Source organism: Pristis pectinata, chromosome 13 (assembly GCF_009764475.1).
Source record: "Pristis pectinata isolate sPriPec2 chromosome 13, sPriPec2.1.pri, whole genome shotgun sequence".
In the NCBI taxonomy this organism is placed as follows: domain Eukaryota; kingdom Metazoa; phylum Chordata; class Chondrichthyes; order Rhinopristiformes; family Pristidae; genus Pristis; species Pristis pectinata.
Genome location: NC_067417.1, coordinates 49,652,218 through 49,668,242, shown reverse-complemented (window position 1 = coordinate 49,668,242; position 16,025 = coordinate 49,652,218). Strand labels below are relative to the sequence as shown.

The following is a 16,025-nucleotide window of genomic DNA, read 5'->3' as shown; positions in this document are numbered from 1 at the left end:
CTGGCTCACAATCACAGAAGCCACTGAGCCTAACTACTCTACCACAACTATTTGCCCTGCCAGGATCTACAGAGGAACAAATCAAAATGTTAACATTCTGCAGGGTGATGAAAATCATTGTCAGAACTGCCCAGCTTTCTCCACACTTGCTAATTATTTTCCAGCATTTCCTATTTTTCTTTAACTATTCCAGTTATAATATTTTGTATATTTTGCCTTGCGTGACACAGTTTCACACCCAGCAAACAAAATGAATTAAAAAAACTACAGAAATATTACAGTAGCATGTTATTACCATTGTGAAGGGATTTAGACAAATGTGGTTGTTGTACTTAAACACCAGGACTGAACACTGCACTCGGTTAATAAAGAACTCTTCTGACAAAGGGTTTCAGAAGGTTAGAGAAACAAAGGACTGCAGATGCTGGAATCTAGGTGAAAAACATTATGATGCTGGAGGAACTCAGCAGACCAGGCAGCATCTGTGGAGAGATGTTCAGAAGGTTAACTCTTTCTCTTTTCACAGATGCTACCTGACTTGCCAAGTGTTTCCATCATTTTCTGTTTTAATTATTAATAAAGGACAACATTATTTTAGATGTATCTAACCAAAGGTATTACTTGGCTTTCCTGTAATGACTCAAACTCCCAGTAGGCCAGTTTACAACAGAATGTTATGTGGAGAAATAATAGCACAGTGTTGATTTTTTTTAAAATGCTGTTAAGAAAGTGTGTAGCTATTTTAGCAGAGTTCATCAGAACAGCCACAAACTCAGCTAGAGCCAAGATTAATGGAACCAGGTGGGGATTCCAGGAGGAGTTTCGACGTTACAAGAAGCAGGGTAGGTAGGAGACAAAGATGCTGGAAAGGTAGACCTAACATGCTCTTAAAATCAGCAAAGATAATATGTCCCCAAAACCATGCAGTAAAGTCTACCTTGGGTACAAACAAGATCTGAAACCACAAAAATGATATGCTGTATTTTAAGGTGGGCCTGGGGATGAAACCATGTAACTTTTCTCAGGGGTGTGGTAGCTTTCCCCACCAGTCACCTGGGCTTCTGTCTGCAGCTCCCTCTGGAGATGGGAAGGGCACACAAAGAGGCATTTGAGACACGTGGCCAGTACAGAGTCTTTCTAGTCCTTGACCACCCCAACAGGTCAGGATATTTCTAGCTTTAAGGGGTTAGTTAATATGGTTATATCACAACATTAACATACAATGGATGTTCGAAATCTACATTAAATTTAAATTGTTTCTATTTGGAAATGAGATGAACAATGATTACATCAAAGGCACGTACAAGCCTTTAATACATTCAATAGAAAGTTGAGATATTAAGTGTGTGGAAACCTGATAATGTGATTAGAAATTTTATCATCCTTTCCAGCAGCCTTGTAAACAAAAGACCAGACAATTTTGCACTTTCAATGAATCAAGCAGAATATAATTAGAGACTTGATTGCACGTCATGGAAGGCTTGTTGAATTGATTGTTGAATATACCAAAGTATTGACAAATTGATATAGTAAACTGTTCGCATGGCTTTGTAAACAGAAACAACACAGTAATATTTGAGGAGCTTTTATTTAGCAATGAACTAAACAATAGTAATCACATTAATCCTCAATCCACAAGAGCAATTTGCTTCATGGAATGAGGAAAATGATTTAGCCTCGTTATCTAATGCATAACCATAGTACTGTTGTATATTTGTACAGTCAAAGACCAAGTTACAGCTTGTACACTATATTTTGTTTGTTGGTGAATATTCCCTGAAAGCTAGATCCAAGTCTGACACATTGCAGAGTATGGACCAGTCCTCTACAGCTTGTGGCAACCTAAGTCTCACAACTAACATGAAGAAGTGATGCACCAAACTGCACTAGGCCTGCATAGACCCTACCATCACACTGAATGTGCAGTGCACACTGAACCCTCTGTGCAGTGGACTTCTATCTACCTTAGCAGCACAAGTTTAAGTGCATTTCAAGTCTGATGAAATAAGTGCTAGAGCTATTGAAGCAAGTCTTAACATGTGGGACTGGACAGACCAACTGTAGTTACATACACTGCGAATCCCCAGTAGTCATTTATACTTTCCTTGTACACCCCACCCACCAAACACTCAAAGACAGGTCTACAGCTCTTACTTTTTGGTCTGCAGGATGAACTTAGCTTCTCTGTTACCAATGTTCCGAACCAGAAGAGTTTTCTGAGAGTTGTATTTGACAGGACACACCGAAAAGTTGATGTGGTCAGGAAAATCCAAAATAGCACGTGCTCCAATGGCTTTTACAGGCACCAAAAACTTCTCTCTCTCTGTTATACAGACCAGTTCATGGATATAATCCTGAAAAAATGAAACAGTAGTTACTAAACTGATTATTTAATTCTTATTCACACGAGTCATAGAATTCAGAGAACAAGACCAATACAAGATCTCTCCCTTCTTTAAATGAATAGATTGTTAACTTATCCAAATAGACAAAAATTCTTAAACCAACAAAAAGCAGTCTTTAAGGAAGTACACTGGAATAAATTGGCAGTCCTGCATTGTAGCAACTGGCTCTCAGGCTGTTTAGAATTTTTAAATTAACAATTTAAAGATGTTGTTTATTTGCTACTGTCGCTAATGGAAAATATGGAAATTACAGCAATCAGCCTGATTGATGATTGCACTTGGTTCTTAAAATTAATCGAAGCTGCTTAGTTAATGCCAGAAACATTCCTAGCCGATCTAGATGAAGACATGAACTTTGAACTGCAAATTCAATTTTAATGAGAGAAAACTGTGCTCCAATTTAGGAAAGTGGTTAGAAAAACAGCAAACACTGGGCCTGGGACTGTGAGGCACCAGCATCCAGGGCTGTGAATTCAGAAAAGCAAGTTACATAGGATGTGGAATAGAATGCTGGAAGAGGGGTCTTTGAAATGGCTTTTAAGAGCCATATAACACATCAGCCTCAGGAGCAGCCTCTCAAGAATTATTTAGAACACTTTACCAATTATTCAGATAGCTCAGCAGCTAGCAGTCAACAAATCTCCCCAATGGGGGCAGGAAGCCAGCCTCCCAGATGTTGATAAACCCAAGTCTAAGTTAGGTTACCTGGTTCAGCAGAACATCTCCCATTGTGAACTGACATCCTATTCTACTGGCGATGCCCAGCATCAGAAAATCCCAGCCTACATATTTGGAGATTATGGAGCATTACCATTAGGTTATTAATAGGTAATGTTATGGGGCATTACTGTTAACTTACTGTTAGGCAATGATGCAGATTTCCAGATTAATGGTAGCTATTTTTAAAGATAAAATCAATTCCTGGCACTTGAGTATAAGCTCCTTGGGACTACTCCAAAATATAGTGTTCTATTATAGGCTAAATTCCACATAACCTTTGACATTGCATTGATCAGGGTTTTCAATGCTTTCACATTAACATTGTTTGATCATTTCCATGTTCTTCAAAAGAACCTGATGAAGTAAATAAATTTACTGACTAATATAATTTATATCCTTACCTCATCAGCAATAGCAGTGCATTCACACAGGGTTTCTGTGTTTATACACGCTGAGTGCTGCCTTTTAGTGGTTGTGATTTGTAAAACTAAAATGGTTAAGTCTACTGTAATATCTCATGTTATAAATCTCCATATAACAAAAACTATTGAAACAAAGCTGCTCCCGGAGCCCCCGTCCCTCTTTCATTAAGTTCAAATCATGATGCCACAATTTGTCACTAAACATTTTTTGTGCTTTTATATACTTGTCCTCTGTAACAAAATTTCTTATAACAAAGTGGTTTCCGGAAATGGATACCCTTCACAACAAGAGGTATTACTACAGGAGTTTCATCTCTGGTATGGAATCCAGACCAAGTACCGTATTTGGCCATCAAATGCTACAATTTACAGGGGACAATTAACTGGGTCTAGGAAGAAAGCAGATGCATGCCAGGAGTGGCAGAGGAACAAAAAGGGGTAGTTGACATTGGAAGGAGAAAGGATGGTGAAGAGGTCAGAAGGAAAAAAGGGATTAAGGTGGAAAGATGAGGGTGAGGAGAGTTCCTGGCATATGGTGGAGGAAACTAGCAGCATTTTCTGGTGGGAGCACCCTTTATCTCGGTAGGCTGTAAGTAGATAGCAATGTAATGTAATTGGCTCTTAATTCTCCCGATGCTTCATTTTCTCCCTGGGTTAAACTTCTAAGATGTGGATTTGCTTGCCTTTAACACCAACACTTTTGGCAGAGGGTAGGAGGGCAAAATATTGCTTTCCCAATCTACTTCAGTTTTCTGTGTCAGTGAGGGACAGATCCATGGGTGATGAGACTAAACAACTTACTTGACCCAATTCCATGGCTTTTATCCATGTAAGCAAAAAGGTCATTTAATACTGCCATCCAAAGCCATTCAAAGGAGCTATGCAAAGTAATCTAGAACATCAACAAAAGGGTCATTGCTCTCATGCTATCTTGTAATCTGTAATATTCTCATCAAAATGGACCCAACTTTTCAATCTTTACTTAAATTTATATTTTCTTATTCTAACATTCTGAGTTACAGTATATTTTTCAAAGACTTTAACATTCTCTCAAAACCTTAAATATTTTTAGTGTGGAGTTCAATACTGCACACAACAAAGCAGTTGAAGGTTTATAAAGGAGGTACAGAGGCTCATTGTCATCATTTGGATTTTATAATCAATAATTCATGTATTACTATCCAGAATTCCATTAGTTATTTCTTTTAAAAAAGGATGAGAAGCTGATTTTAAAACTCTGTGATGTTGCACTTTTATTGTCCTCAGTCCCCAACTTACTTCCCTACACTTCCACTTTTTGAAGTTCTTTTAAACAAAAAAGCTTCTCATTGACATTTTAAAACTATACCCCATTTCAGCAGCATCCATTGGCAACTTTGTATTTTGGTATCATCTGCAATTTTTAGCATAATCCTCCTGAAGTCCATATCCAAGTCTTTGATTATATGCCATTAGCTTAATCCTGTGATTTAACTCTCAGCCTTAACTCCTATTCTCCGTTTTCTCTTTTTGGATTAACTTTAATCCGATTTGTTATCTGTCCCATGATTTCTGCTGATATTCTCCACTGACAGCTGTCAAAATGCTTTCTGAAAGTCTATGCACTACATAAGATTTTTTGGAAGTTTGTCAGGGAGGATCATTCCTTTTGAAATCTGTGCTGGCTACATTTTTCTCTTTACCAAAACAATTGATTATTTCAATCTAGATGCCCCTCGACATTTTTCCTACCAAATATTAACCTATCTGCCTATAAATACTCAACCAGCTTGACATTATATACCACAAGAGCATGATTTCCTTTTTCAGCTGTTGTTGGAAGTTGGGAACAGGTCAATATTTGCAAGGTGGGCACTCCACAGTATGTCAATGTTTAAAGGATATTTATCAGTGTGTGGGCGGGCTGAACGATGATCCAGAAATAATGCATGTGCCCTGACAAGCTGCACAATCTAGTTGTTCCATTAACTCATTACAATGGATTGTATATAGAGAGACTAGACAGTGGTACGTGTGAGGAGAGTAATGAGAGCAAAATTCGTTGATGAGAGCGACCTGCATTTGCTTGAAAAAAGCTTTATGTTGTCAGTGGAATTGAGTGAGGAACAGTGATGCAATTGGGACTTTGGCAGAGGAAAAAAAATTAATGGACAAAGGTGAGCCCATCAAAAGATTTAAATATAAGGGATATGTACACCAAATAGCGGGATATAGATCAGTTGGAGATATGGGCAGAGAAATGGCAGATGGAGTTTAATCCAGCCAAATGTGAGGTGTTGCACTTTGGGACAGTACACTGTTAATGGCAAGACCCTTAACAGTGTTGATGTAGAGAGGGATTTTGGGGTCCAAGTCCATAGCTCCCTGATAGTGGCTGCACTGGTTGATAGAGTGTTAAAGAAGATGTATGGCATGCTTGCCTTAATTAGTCGAGGCATTGAGTTCAAGAGTGGGGAAGTTATATTGCAGCTATATAAAACTCTAGTCAGGCCACATCTGGAGTATTACATTCAATTCTGATCACCCCATTATAGGAAGGATAATGAAGGCTTTGGAGAGGGTGCAGAAGAGGTTTACAAGTATGTTGCCTGGATTAGAGGGCATGTGCTGTAAGGAGAGGTCAGACAAACTTAGGTTGTTTTCTCTGGAGTGGCAGAGGCTGAGGAGAAATCTGATAGAAGTTTATAAGATTATGAGAAGCATAGGTAGGTTAGACAGCCAGTATCTTTCTCCCTGGGTTCAAATGCCTAATGCTAGAGGGCATGCATTTGTGAGAGGGGTAAGTTCAAAGGAGATGTGCAGGGCAAGTTTTTCTTTTACACAGAGCAGTAGGTGCCTGGAATGCGCTGCCAGGGATGGTGGTGGGGGCAAATACGATAGAGACGTTTAAAAGGCTCTTAGATAGGCACATGAATGCAGAGAATGGAGGGACATGGACATTGTGTAGATAGAAGGGATTCGTTTGTTTAGCATTTAATTACTTGTTTAATTAGTTAGGCACAATACCATGGGCCGAAGGGCCTGTTCCTGTGCTGTACTCTTTTACGTTCTATGTTCAAGCATTGGATAGAGCAGTAGAAATGCACTGTACTCTAGTACTGCTGAATTCCCTGGAGTCATGGTTAAATAACTGTATTTATCATATTAGATTACAATGTGCACTTTACTCTTGCATTACTCGACAAAGGTCAGTGACAGGTGAAAGATAAAAAGTGTGCTGTTGGTGAAGAGACAGCATGAGATTAAAGCACTAGTGAACTATTTGATCACTTCGAGACAGGGCAGGAAGGGACGTTTACGTTGACTTTTAATGTTGTAGCCTCTCGCTTCCTCTTCCTGGTACTTTATGTTGTTCTTCCTCTTCAGTTTCAGCTTCTCGATTGGGCTGTTTGAGGCAGGGAATTAGCTGGGGTGTGCACTGGAAAAAGGCAAACCTGATGACAAATCAGCATTTCACACTAATTTGTATCATAATCTGCATATCCTCCATGCTGTCAATGCTCGTTAGGCAGATCTATGCAAACAACTTTATCCTGATGGCATCTTTTACACTTTACATCACTGGTGTTTATGTGTGTCTCAGACCCCATTTTTCAATATTATTCACAGTGTCCAAAGAAAATGAGGGCTACGCTGCCCAATTTAGCTCTCTGTGATTCTAATTCTTTGTAACAACTGAATGACACTTTCAATAAACCTCATTTGCAATTCACACACCTTGTTTTCCTCAGGTGTGAAAACGAGCTTGAATGTGGTGACCATGCCCGGTGCCACTTTACGACCAACATCATTGGGACAGATGATTCCGAAATACGGAGAATCTTCCTGAATAACTTTAACCATTCGTGGAACCTAAAAACATATTTAATGAAATTATAAGGAGACTGAAGATTTTAAGTGGTAATACAGTGTTTAAAGTGTTACTTGCATTTAGCTGAAATGCAATTTTTACCTCCAGGTATTTTTCACCATGACATTTTATCACTTGACAAATCCTATGACTTTGCCACCAACTGGAATTGGTAAAATTACAACAGAAGTCCTTCTGAAGCGTTTTTAGAAAGATGATATTTTGTCCTCTCAGCCAAATCATCGATTAAAATCATGAAAAGCTGGGGCCCAAACAGCAATCTCAGCAGTATCTCACTTGCCACAGCCTGCCATCCTGAGTAGGATCCAGCTATTCCCACGTTTTGCTTTCTATCTAATAACCAATTCTCAATCCATGTCAGAACATTACCCTGGTTCCTTGCACTCCAGCTTATTAACCAACCTCCTGTGGAGGGGGGGGTTCCTTATTGAAAGCTGCTGACACTCTAAATACACCACATCCACTGGTTCCATCTTATCTATTCTACCAATCACATCTAAGAACGCCAACTGATTTTCCTTTCATATTATCCATGCTGACTCTCGTCAATCCTACTATTCTTTTCAAAGTGTTCTGCTATTACTTTCATACTAATACATTTGCAACTAAAAATTAATTTTAAGAGCCTCTTCAACGCCCCATAAATCCCTACATTTAGTTGAAACACACAGTATAGTTTTTCGAGGATGGCCAGGAATAGCTTTTTAATCTGGCAAAGAAGATCACAAAAATCAATGTGCTATAAACATAATTTGCTTTTAAAGTTCCACAACCTATGCTCCGGTTTTTATCACTTCAGATGAATTGCACTGATAAAGTAGTGTAGAAACTCCAGTCCTAGACATTTAGGAAAATATCAGAGTTATCGCCAAATTCAAAAGTTAGCTTCAGACCATTTAAACTTGTCCCACATTTGTCTTCAGGAGTTGACTTACAGGGAAGAACTGAGCATGTTAGGACGTTATTCCTTGGAGCGGAGAAGAATGAGGGGAGATGTGATAGAGGTTTACAAAATGATGAGGGGCATAGACAGAGTAAATGCAAGTAGGCTCTTTCCACCTAGATTAGGAGAGATAAGTACGAGAGGACATGGCTTTAGGGTGAAAGGGGAAAGGTTTAGGGGAAACATTAGAGGGAACTTCTTCACTCAAAGAGTGGTGGGAGTGTGGAATGAGCTGCCATCTGATGTGGTAAATGCAGGCTCGCTCTTAACTTTTAAGAGTAAATTGGATAGATACATGAACGAGAGAGGTCTGGAGGGGTATGGGCTGGGGGCAGGTAAATGGGACTAGCAGAATAATGTTCAGCACAGACAAGAAGGGCCGAATGGCCTGTTTTCTGTGCTGTAGTTTTCTATGGTTCTATACATTTAACTAGAATTCTGGAACAGTTCAATTAACACCAAATATATAATGCAAAACACCACTGTAAAGTTTTCCAACTGCCAGCAAGCACCAGCGATCATCAGCGGTTGAAGAAGGCCCCACAATCTTGCTTTCTTCCTATCCACAGCAAACTTCTCCATTACAATTGCAAGTTTTTTTTTACTGTAGGCCAACCAGTGGCCTTACCAAAATTTCTCCATCTACAATGGCTGTGCTGGCCATGATGCCAAATTCAACTAATAACTTTTGCCTGCACATGATCCACATGCCTCCATTCCCTGCATGTTCATGTTATTAGTGCTACCAAAAGCTACTTGCTGAAGGTTTCTATTTATTTGAGGAATCTTGCAGGAATTCCACAGCTAATCACATGATGACCATGATTTTCATGGTAGAGCAGAACTGGAATTACTTAACAGCAATCAGCTGTTATAATAGAGAATGAGATTTCTCACTAGTCCCAAGGAACAAGACATACATCAATTTTTAAAAGCCTTGATTTCTACAAGAATCCTCTCTGATGTCAAAAGTCATCATGGTGATTTGAACGAAAATATGATGATACAAATTATCCCTTCAAAATATGGTAAACAGCAACACCGTGGTACTATCAAAATCCGTGCCCAACATACTGTTGTCAGAATAATGATCATATCTGCCTCTCTCTAATCTTCTGCTAGTCCTAGCTCAGTTAATTCTGAGTTAGAAGATTGTGGATTCAGACTATATTCAAGCATCTTAAGCACATTATTAAGGTTAATAATTCAGTGAAGTACTGCAGAAGTAAATGATGCCTTTAAGAAAAGGGCAAGGGAGGTCTCACAGTTTCCTGAACAATATTTATTCCTCAGCCAACAGTATTCAATCATGATTATCTGGTCATTATCTGGTTACGGTTTGTGGGATTTCCTTGCGTTATTTTAAAGTGTTTGCGCTTCTTAAAAAAAACTGAACTGGCTAGAAAGTGATTTGAGACATCCAGAAGTCAGGAAAGGAACTGTATATATTAAGGGTCTTTCTTTCTTTTAATCTTACCTAAACCTTTCAAGTCCAGATTTTCCTCAATAGTCTCTTAATAAGGCAGAAAGGTTGATGACAAAAAGCATCAACCTAAATATAAATATTGTTAAAAATTGTTTAGTATGAGAAGCACATTGAGAAGTACATTGTATTACTGAACTTTATTTGTCAAAGGAATGGAAGACAAAATCTGTTAAAGGAATAAATATGGAATTATCCTCATTAGGATTGAACACAAATTTGTTCAAATGATACTATACAGTACAAGCAACAAATACCAGAGGCAATTTTCTGCCATCTGTCCCCGAGCATCACTTTCTGCTTTTCTTTACGTCACCAAATACATTTGTGTCTTGGCAAAGATGTAACAGACTGAGATTGAGATGTGGCAAATGAAGATTTCCTTGTTTCTCTGTCAGTTAAGGGTTTCATTCATTTGTTGGAATCCTGCATGTCTGCTTCATAGCTAATCCATAGGAAGTTCATATTAAGGAACAGCCTTCATTATTTTCCAAGATAATTGTTTAACATAAATTAAAGGTTGGAATTTAATTGAGTTAAATCATATCATATTATTTAACAATAAAACTGGGTACTTGTAGCAACCAGTGTTGCACCAACCAGCTCCTTCCTCTTCCACCCCTTTGTGAAGTTAAGGTGCATAAAATTATGTGTTTTTGTCCTACCACATTTTTAAAATATTAATCTATTAGCAATAACAATATCATGACATATCTAGCTCTATACCCACTAACATAGTAATATAAATATTTAAAATTATTAAGTCTAATGATGCAAGAGGTTAAAAGGCAATTCCTCTCTTTCCCCAAGACAAATCAACATTTCATCAATTAAATCAAAGTTATGTCAAGTAATTCCTACAAATTAGATTTGGATATGTATTAGGTTGGAAATGGATTATAGGATATAAATGTGGGTGTAAACAGAAATTAACAAATCTTCCACTGAAAGTGATCGTTCCTAAACTAGAGTTGAGAGGTGAGGAGTGGTGGATTATAGTCAGTTGGAGTAGCAGATTGTAACTGAATACAGAATGTGTGAGACTGGAGAAATATTTGTGGTTTTGCTTCATTTACTTGAGGGTAAGCCAGGACTTTTGTGCCGTCTTCCCTCAGCAGAAAAACTACAGAGGGGGGAGGCGGAGGATTATGGGGCTGGGAATTTATAGCCCAGAGGAGTTAAGTTCATAATCAAACAGATAAATAGAACATCCCAAGCAACTTCTTCAATTCTCCCAATGTTTCCTTACCCGGTCATGGTTTCGTAGACTCAATGGTACCTCATAAACTTCACATGGTTTATAGTTCTGAAAGGTAATTTCTGAAGGGAATGGCTGAAACAATGGCTGGTCAGTGTCCAGGGAGGAATACTGAAAAAAAAGCAAACAATAACCGAAAGGAATAAACCATACCTTCTAAATACCTTAGACTCAAAATGGGATTACACAAGTCTTCCACACAGTTCTTAGTACAAGTGGATTACTACAATCAGACAAACCCACTCACTAGGGCTTGTGAATAAAATACAAAGTATTTAAAAACACATGGGGAAGGATTAAACACTTTTGTTCTTAACAAAGATACAGGAGGGAGACCTGAGCAGTATTGGTCTATTATTGTCACTTGTATCGAGGTACAGTGAAAAACTTATTTTTCATACCGATCGTACAGGTCAATTCATTACACAGTGCAGTTACATTGAGTTAGTACAGAGTGCATTGATGTAGTACAGGTGAAAACAATAACAGTACAGAGTAAAGTGTATAGTTAGTGACATAAAGTTTAAATTTAAAAGTGTAGAACGATTATAGTAAGGGTAATGAGTAGATCTGTAGAGAGCAGCTTGCAACAAGTCGCCACGCTCCGACGCCTTCTTGCTTCCTGTATAGGCCAGGTCATATTTTCTCACAGTTTAAAGACTTTTGTTTCAAATAATAATCTGTACATTAAGATTAAAAAATTTACTTCTTTCTAAAAAGTAAAATTATTTCATGTGTAGATAGAATTCAAACAAAGCACATCAAGACCAAGAAAGTTTTATGCTACTTAGGCCTAGAAATTCACCTGCAATGCTCTTCCAGCATTAAAATATCATAGAACCATAAAAAGATACAGCACGGAAACAGGCCCTTCAGCCCATGCACACCATCAAACCATTTATATAACTCTTCAGTGATCCCATTTTATTCTCCCCACATTACTGGCAGCTTCCCCCAGATTCCATCACTCACCTACACTAGGGATAATTCACAGTGGCCAATTATCCTATCAACCTGCACATCTTACAATGTGGGAGGAAACCCCCGCAGTCACAAGGAAAAAATGCAAACTCCACACAGATAGCACCAGAGGTTGGGGTCGAACCCTGGGCTCTGGAGCTGTGAGACAAGCAGCTCTACTATCTGCGTCACTATGCCCACCCTCCCAAGCCATGCTACTGTGCCGCCCCTAATGCTTTTTCAAAAAGCTGTATGAAAAGATCCTGAAATTTGTTACTGCCGGTTCCCAACAGCACCAATAGGCTGCCCAACGTAACCTTACTCTGTAAGAACAACAGGTATTGGGGAGCACACTTATGGCATCAGTAGCACCTTTCCCCAGAGCTTTGACCTCAAGATGTAAAGGATACACCACAAAACAACCAGCACTCTTTCAGTTACTAGACAGTACTGGCAATCAATGAGGTCATGCTACGGTGATGGGAGACACTGGCAGAGTCCTCCCAGCGTGTAGACAAACCTGAGTAAGCTGAAGAATAACGTGCAGAGGGCACTTGTGGCAGGAAGTTGCTAGGAAGATATACATAAGTGAATGAATGCCCTCAATGAGCCCAGCATTCCAGGCAACTGGGCCTTCTGGGCATGAATGCAAGTCACAGTTCCTAAAAATAGGTTTCCCATTTTGCCAGCAGTGCTTTTCTTGACTTCAGGAATACAGCAGTGACTTGCAAAGTGTCATATGCAGCATATCTCAACAGAGACAGCTGCTGCATTCAATTTAAATCTGGACTGGGAGAGGACTGATAGCCCACAACATAGACTCTTTCAACAATTTCAAAGATATCACTGTCATTGCTTAGAATCTTTAGTCCAAACAATGAATATGCTTGTGCATTTGTGTAAATTGCAATATTTCTTATTTTGTACATGTTCTTATCTGAGCTAATACATGTGTCCAAGACTCATTAATTTTAATGTCTTTCATATTTGTTTTCTACAATCTTCCGGTTCTTAAGCAACTGTCAAATTTACTTTACAGAATGAATAAAGTCTCCCCAAACTATGAATTGTGAAATTCTTGTATCCTTGCTAAAGTATATTCCATCCTCCTCTATAGTTCTTTTATTTGGTTGTTTGCTACAGAAAAAATTGTAGAGCAGTTGCAAAGTTTTATAACGAAATGAGAATGCATTAATATCCTCTAATGTCTGACAGAAAGAATGGAAATAGAATTGATCAAAAAAAATAGAAAATTTCAGGAAATGCTGAAACAAAAATTTGGCAACATGTGATTTGGGATAAAATTTATTATTGTATGTTATATAACAAAATTTCACGCACAATCTAAATATTGCTATAATTTCCACTAAATACTGTATTTTAACACTACATGATAGTTGCATATTAAACAAAATAAATCATTTCATGAAATCACATTATGAATGAGTAAAGAATAACATTTAGAGCTACCTGGAAGGCCGGCTTTGTCTAGTGATAGATGGTGCCGGGTGTACTGATTTATTCTGAATGCTACCTGAACGCTCAGATGCACAAAGTAGGCGTCCCCCTTTGTTCTCCAGTCATGTTGTGCAGTTTAGACTACTTTGTTAGAAAACAATAAATTGTATATTCCAGACTGAAGGGCTGGATGCTTGACAGACATGTCCCTTGAATATAGTCTGAGACCATCAAGCTGCTACCACTGCCGAGCTGATAAGAATGTTCCACTCTGTAAGACTCTAAGAGTTCATGCTGCTGGAACAAGGCTCACCTGGTGGAAAATTGGGAAATTATGGAGTGGTCTTGACTTTTTACTATCCATTTAAATTAAAACTTCCTTGTGAAGAACGTTGGGAAGCATGCCCAATCTGCTGAGAATGCTTATTCATAAGAGTGTGCCTTGGTTGCTATTTTGACTTTTATTTTGGAGATTTTTGCCATAAAGCATGTGTCATCTATCTCGAAAAATAACCCAAATTCAGCAACTGTTGAGATTTTGGTGATTAGAACTGAATTAGCTCACTTGACCTCAAAACAACAGGCCACATTTTGCTACAACAGGCACCTAATTGAATATGCTGCTGTAAGGTTTGCTCTTGCATGCTTGGATTTTTAATTTTTTTTGAATAGCAAATTGCATAGTAAGTGCATTTATTAACAACGAAGCAAGGAAATCTGGGACTTCAGTGAATGGAGCAAGCAACTTTAGCTGATGGTTTTGAAGGGTTGTGAAACAATGATAGTGAAAGTCATGACTTAATGACTGAGATGGAAGTACAATTTACAATAGGTGAACTAATTGTCAAACCAGGTGCAGAAGAGGAGAAAGAAAGATTGGAATGAGAGAAAATAAACTGATAGAAAAGGAAAAGGCAAAAAATCAAAAGATGTTATGTTTGAAACTAAAATTTGAAGAAATGTGACCTCCTACATGCTATAGTATAGAATGCTGGGAAGGTTGGTTGGCAATACCTACACGGAATGGCTTAAAAGATCATTTATGCAACATTATTTTGATCAACTCTATGAATATGAAAATCTTTTTTCCTGGATTGAAATATAATTATGATCATTTCCAGGTCAAGTCATGCCCCTGGAATTCTGACTGGGTACTTCTGGTAGTGAATCATGCTTGGGCCAATGATAGATGCCTATGACATGTACCTAAAAACATCACTCCCCATATAATAAAAACAGAAATGTTGGAAGAACTCAGCCAGTCAAGCAGTCCCTGTCGAGATAGAGATACCAGTTAATATTTCAGGTCAGAACTGACCCAAAACATTAACTGGTTTCTCTTTCCACAGATGCTGCTTGACTGGCTGAGTTTTTCCAGCATTTCTGTCTATGGTTCAGATTCAGCATCTGCTGTTTTATTTGTTTTCCACTCTCCATGTCACGCTTGTTTGGAGTGTTGTTGGGGAAATGAGTCAATGGGGTTCTGAGGTGGCCCTACCTTTGGATGCTCTCAGAACAACCAGCTCTTAGTGCTGTTGCTTGATCCGCAACTGAACAATTTGAAGGGGGACTCCTGGAGCAGTTCAGAACCCAAAATCACATGGATCCCCTTAAATTTAATGACTGACCTGCACTCCTTCAGCCCCAACCCTCCAGCACCCCTATAACCCTCAGAAAGACACTTCACCCACCAATCTCCTGACCTCCCCGGTCCCAATCCATGACCCGAGTCCAGCACCACTAACCACGCCTTTCCCCCACACACACCTCTCCCCAGTCTGGCCCACAGCACCCCTCCTGCTGTTTTTTTGTGCACTCCAGGATGACACTGGAGTAAAGGATCATTTTAATGAGTCATCTGGAAGGTCCACTGCTTTGGGCCTTGGGAATTACTGAATTTTTAAGCAACAGGTCTACAACCTAAGTGGTTGCTAATGGGTTCATGCATCCTTGTGGACAGTGAAGTACTTTCAGGCTGTCAGGTTGTTAAAAGAGTACTTGGACTTGAAATTACTTAACTTTTTGTGGAAGACTGAGTTCACATTTACCATGCTTGTTCAGGAACTTCACGTCCTTCATCTTGGTGCTGAAGCAAACAGCGAGATGTCATTTTGTCCAATGCTGCACCTAAAGCAATAACTTTTGGGTTTCTGAGTCTAGTTGTACATCCATCTGGTTTCTGTATTATTTCATTTCAATACAGCAAGCACTACCCATCACTGTTAGTTTGTCAAGACAAGCTGTTTGATGATTTATTGCTTTAGTTGTGTATATAAATTTCTTCAAAAGTTGTTTTCTGGCAAAGTGTTTTTTATTCATTGATGACAAGTTTATAAAGGGAAAAAAATGTCAAGAGATGCATGATTTTATTGGACAGATTTGATTGATAACAATACTCAGTATGTTTTTGTGTCTCCTGATTCCATCAAGTCTCCCCAGACTCTGTTTGCCTTATCTTCTTGGTGAGGTATATTTCTAATGATTGCTGGTTGAGCTCACTAAACT

General features: G+C 38.7%; 1 protein-coding gene across 1 annotated transcript in view; it reads right to left on the bottom strand.

The window, feature by feature from the left end:
• hydin (HYDIN axonemal central pair apparatus protein) overlaps positions 1-16,025 on the bottom strand; it is a 541,323-nt gene that overhangs the window by 479,916 nt on the left and 45,382 nt on the right. The window contains exons 4-6 of the mRNA XM_052028752.1: positions 11,094-11,213; positions 7,265-7,399; positions 2,155-2,354 (exon numbers count right to left, since the gene is read on the bottom strand). Coding sequence (XP_051884712.1) covers positions 2,155-2,354; positions 7,265-7,399; positions 11,094-11,213 — 455 coding nt within the window. The remainder of the gene's footprint in view (positions 1-2,154; positions 2,355-7,264; positions 7,400-11,093; positions 11,214-16,025) is intronic.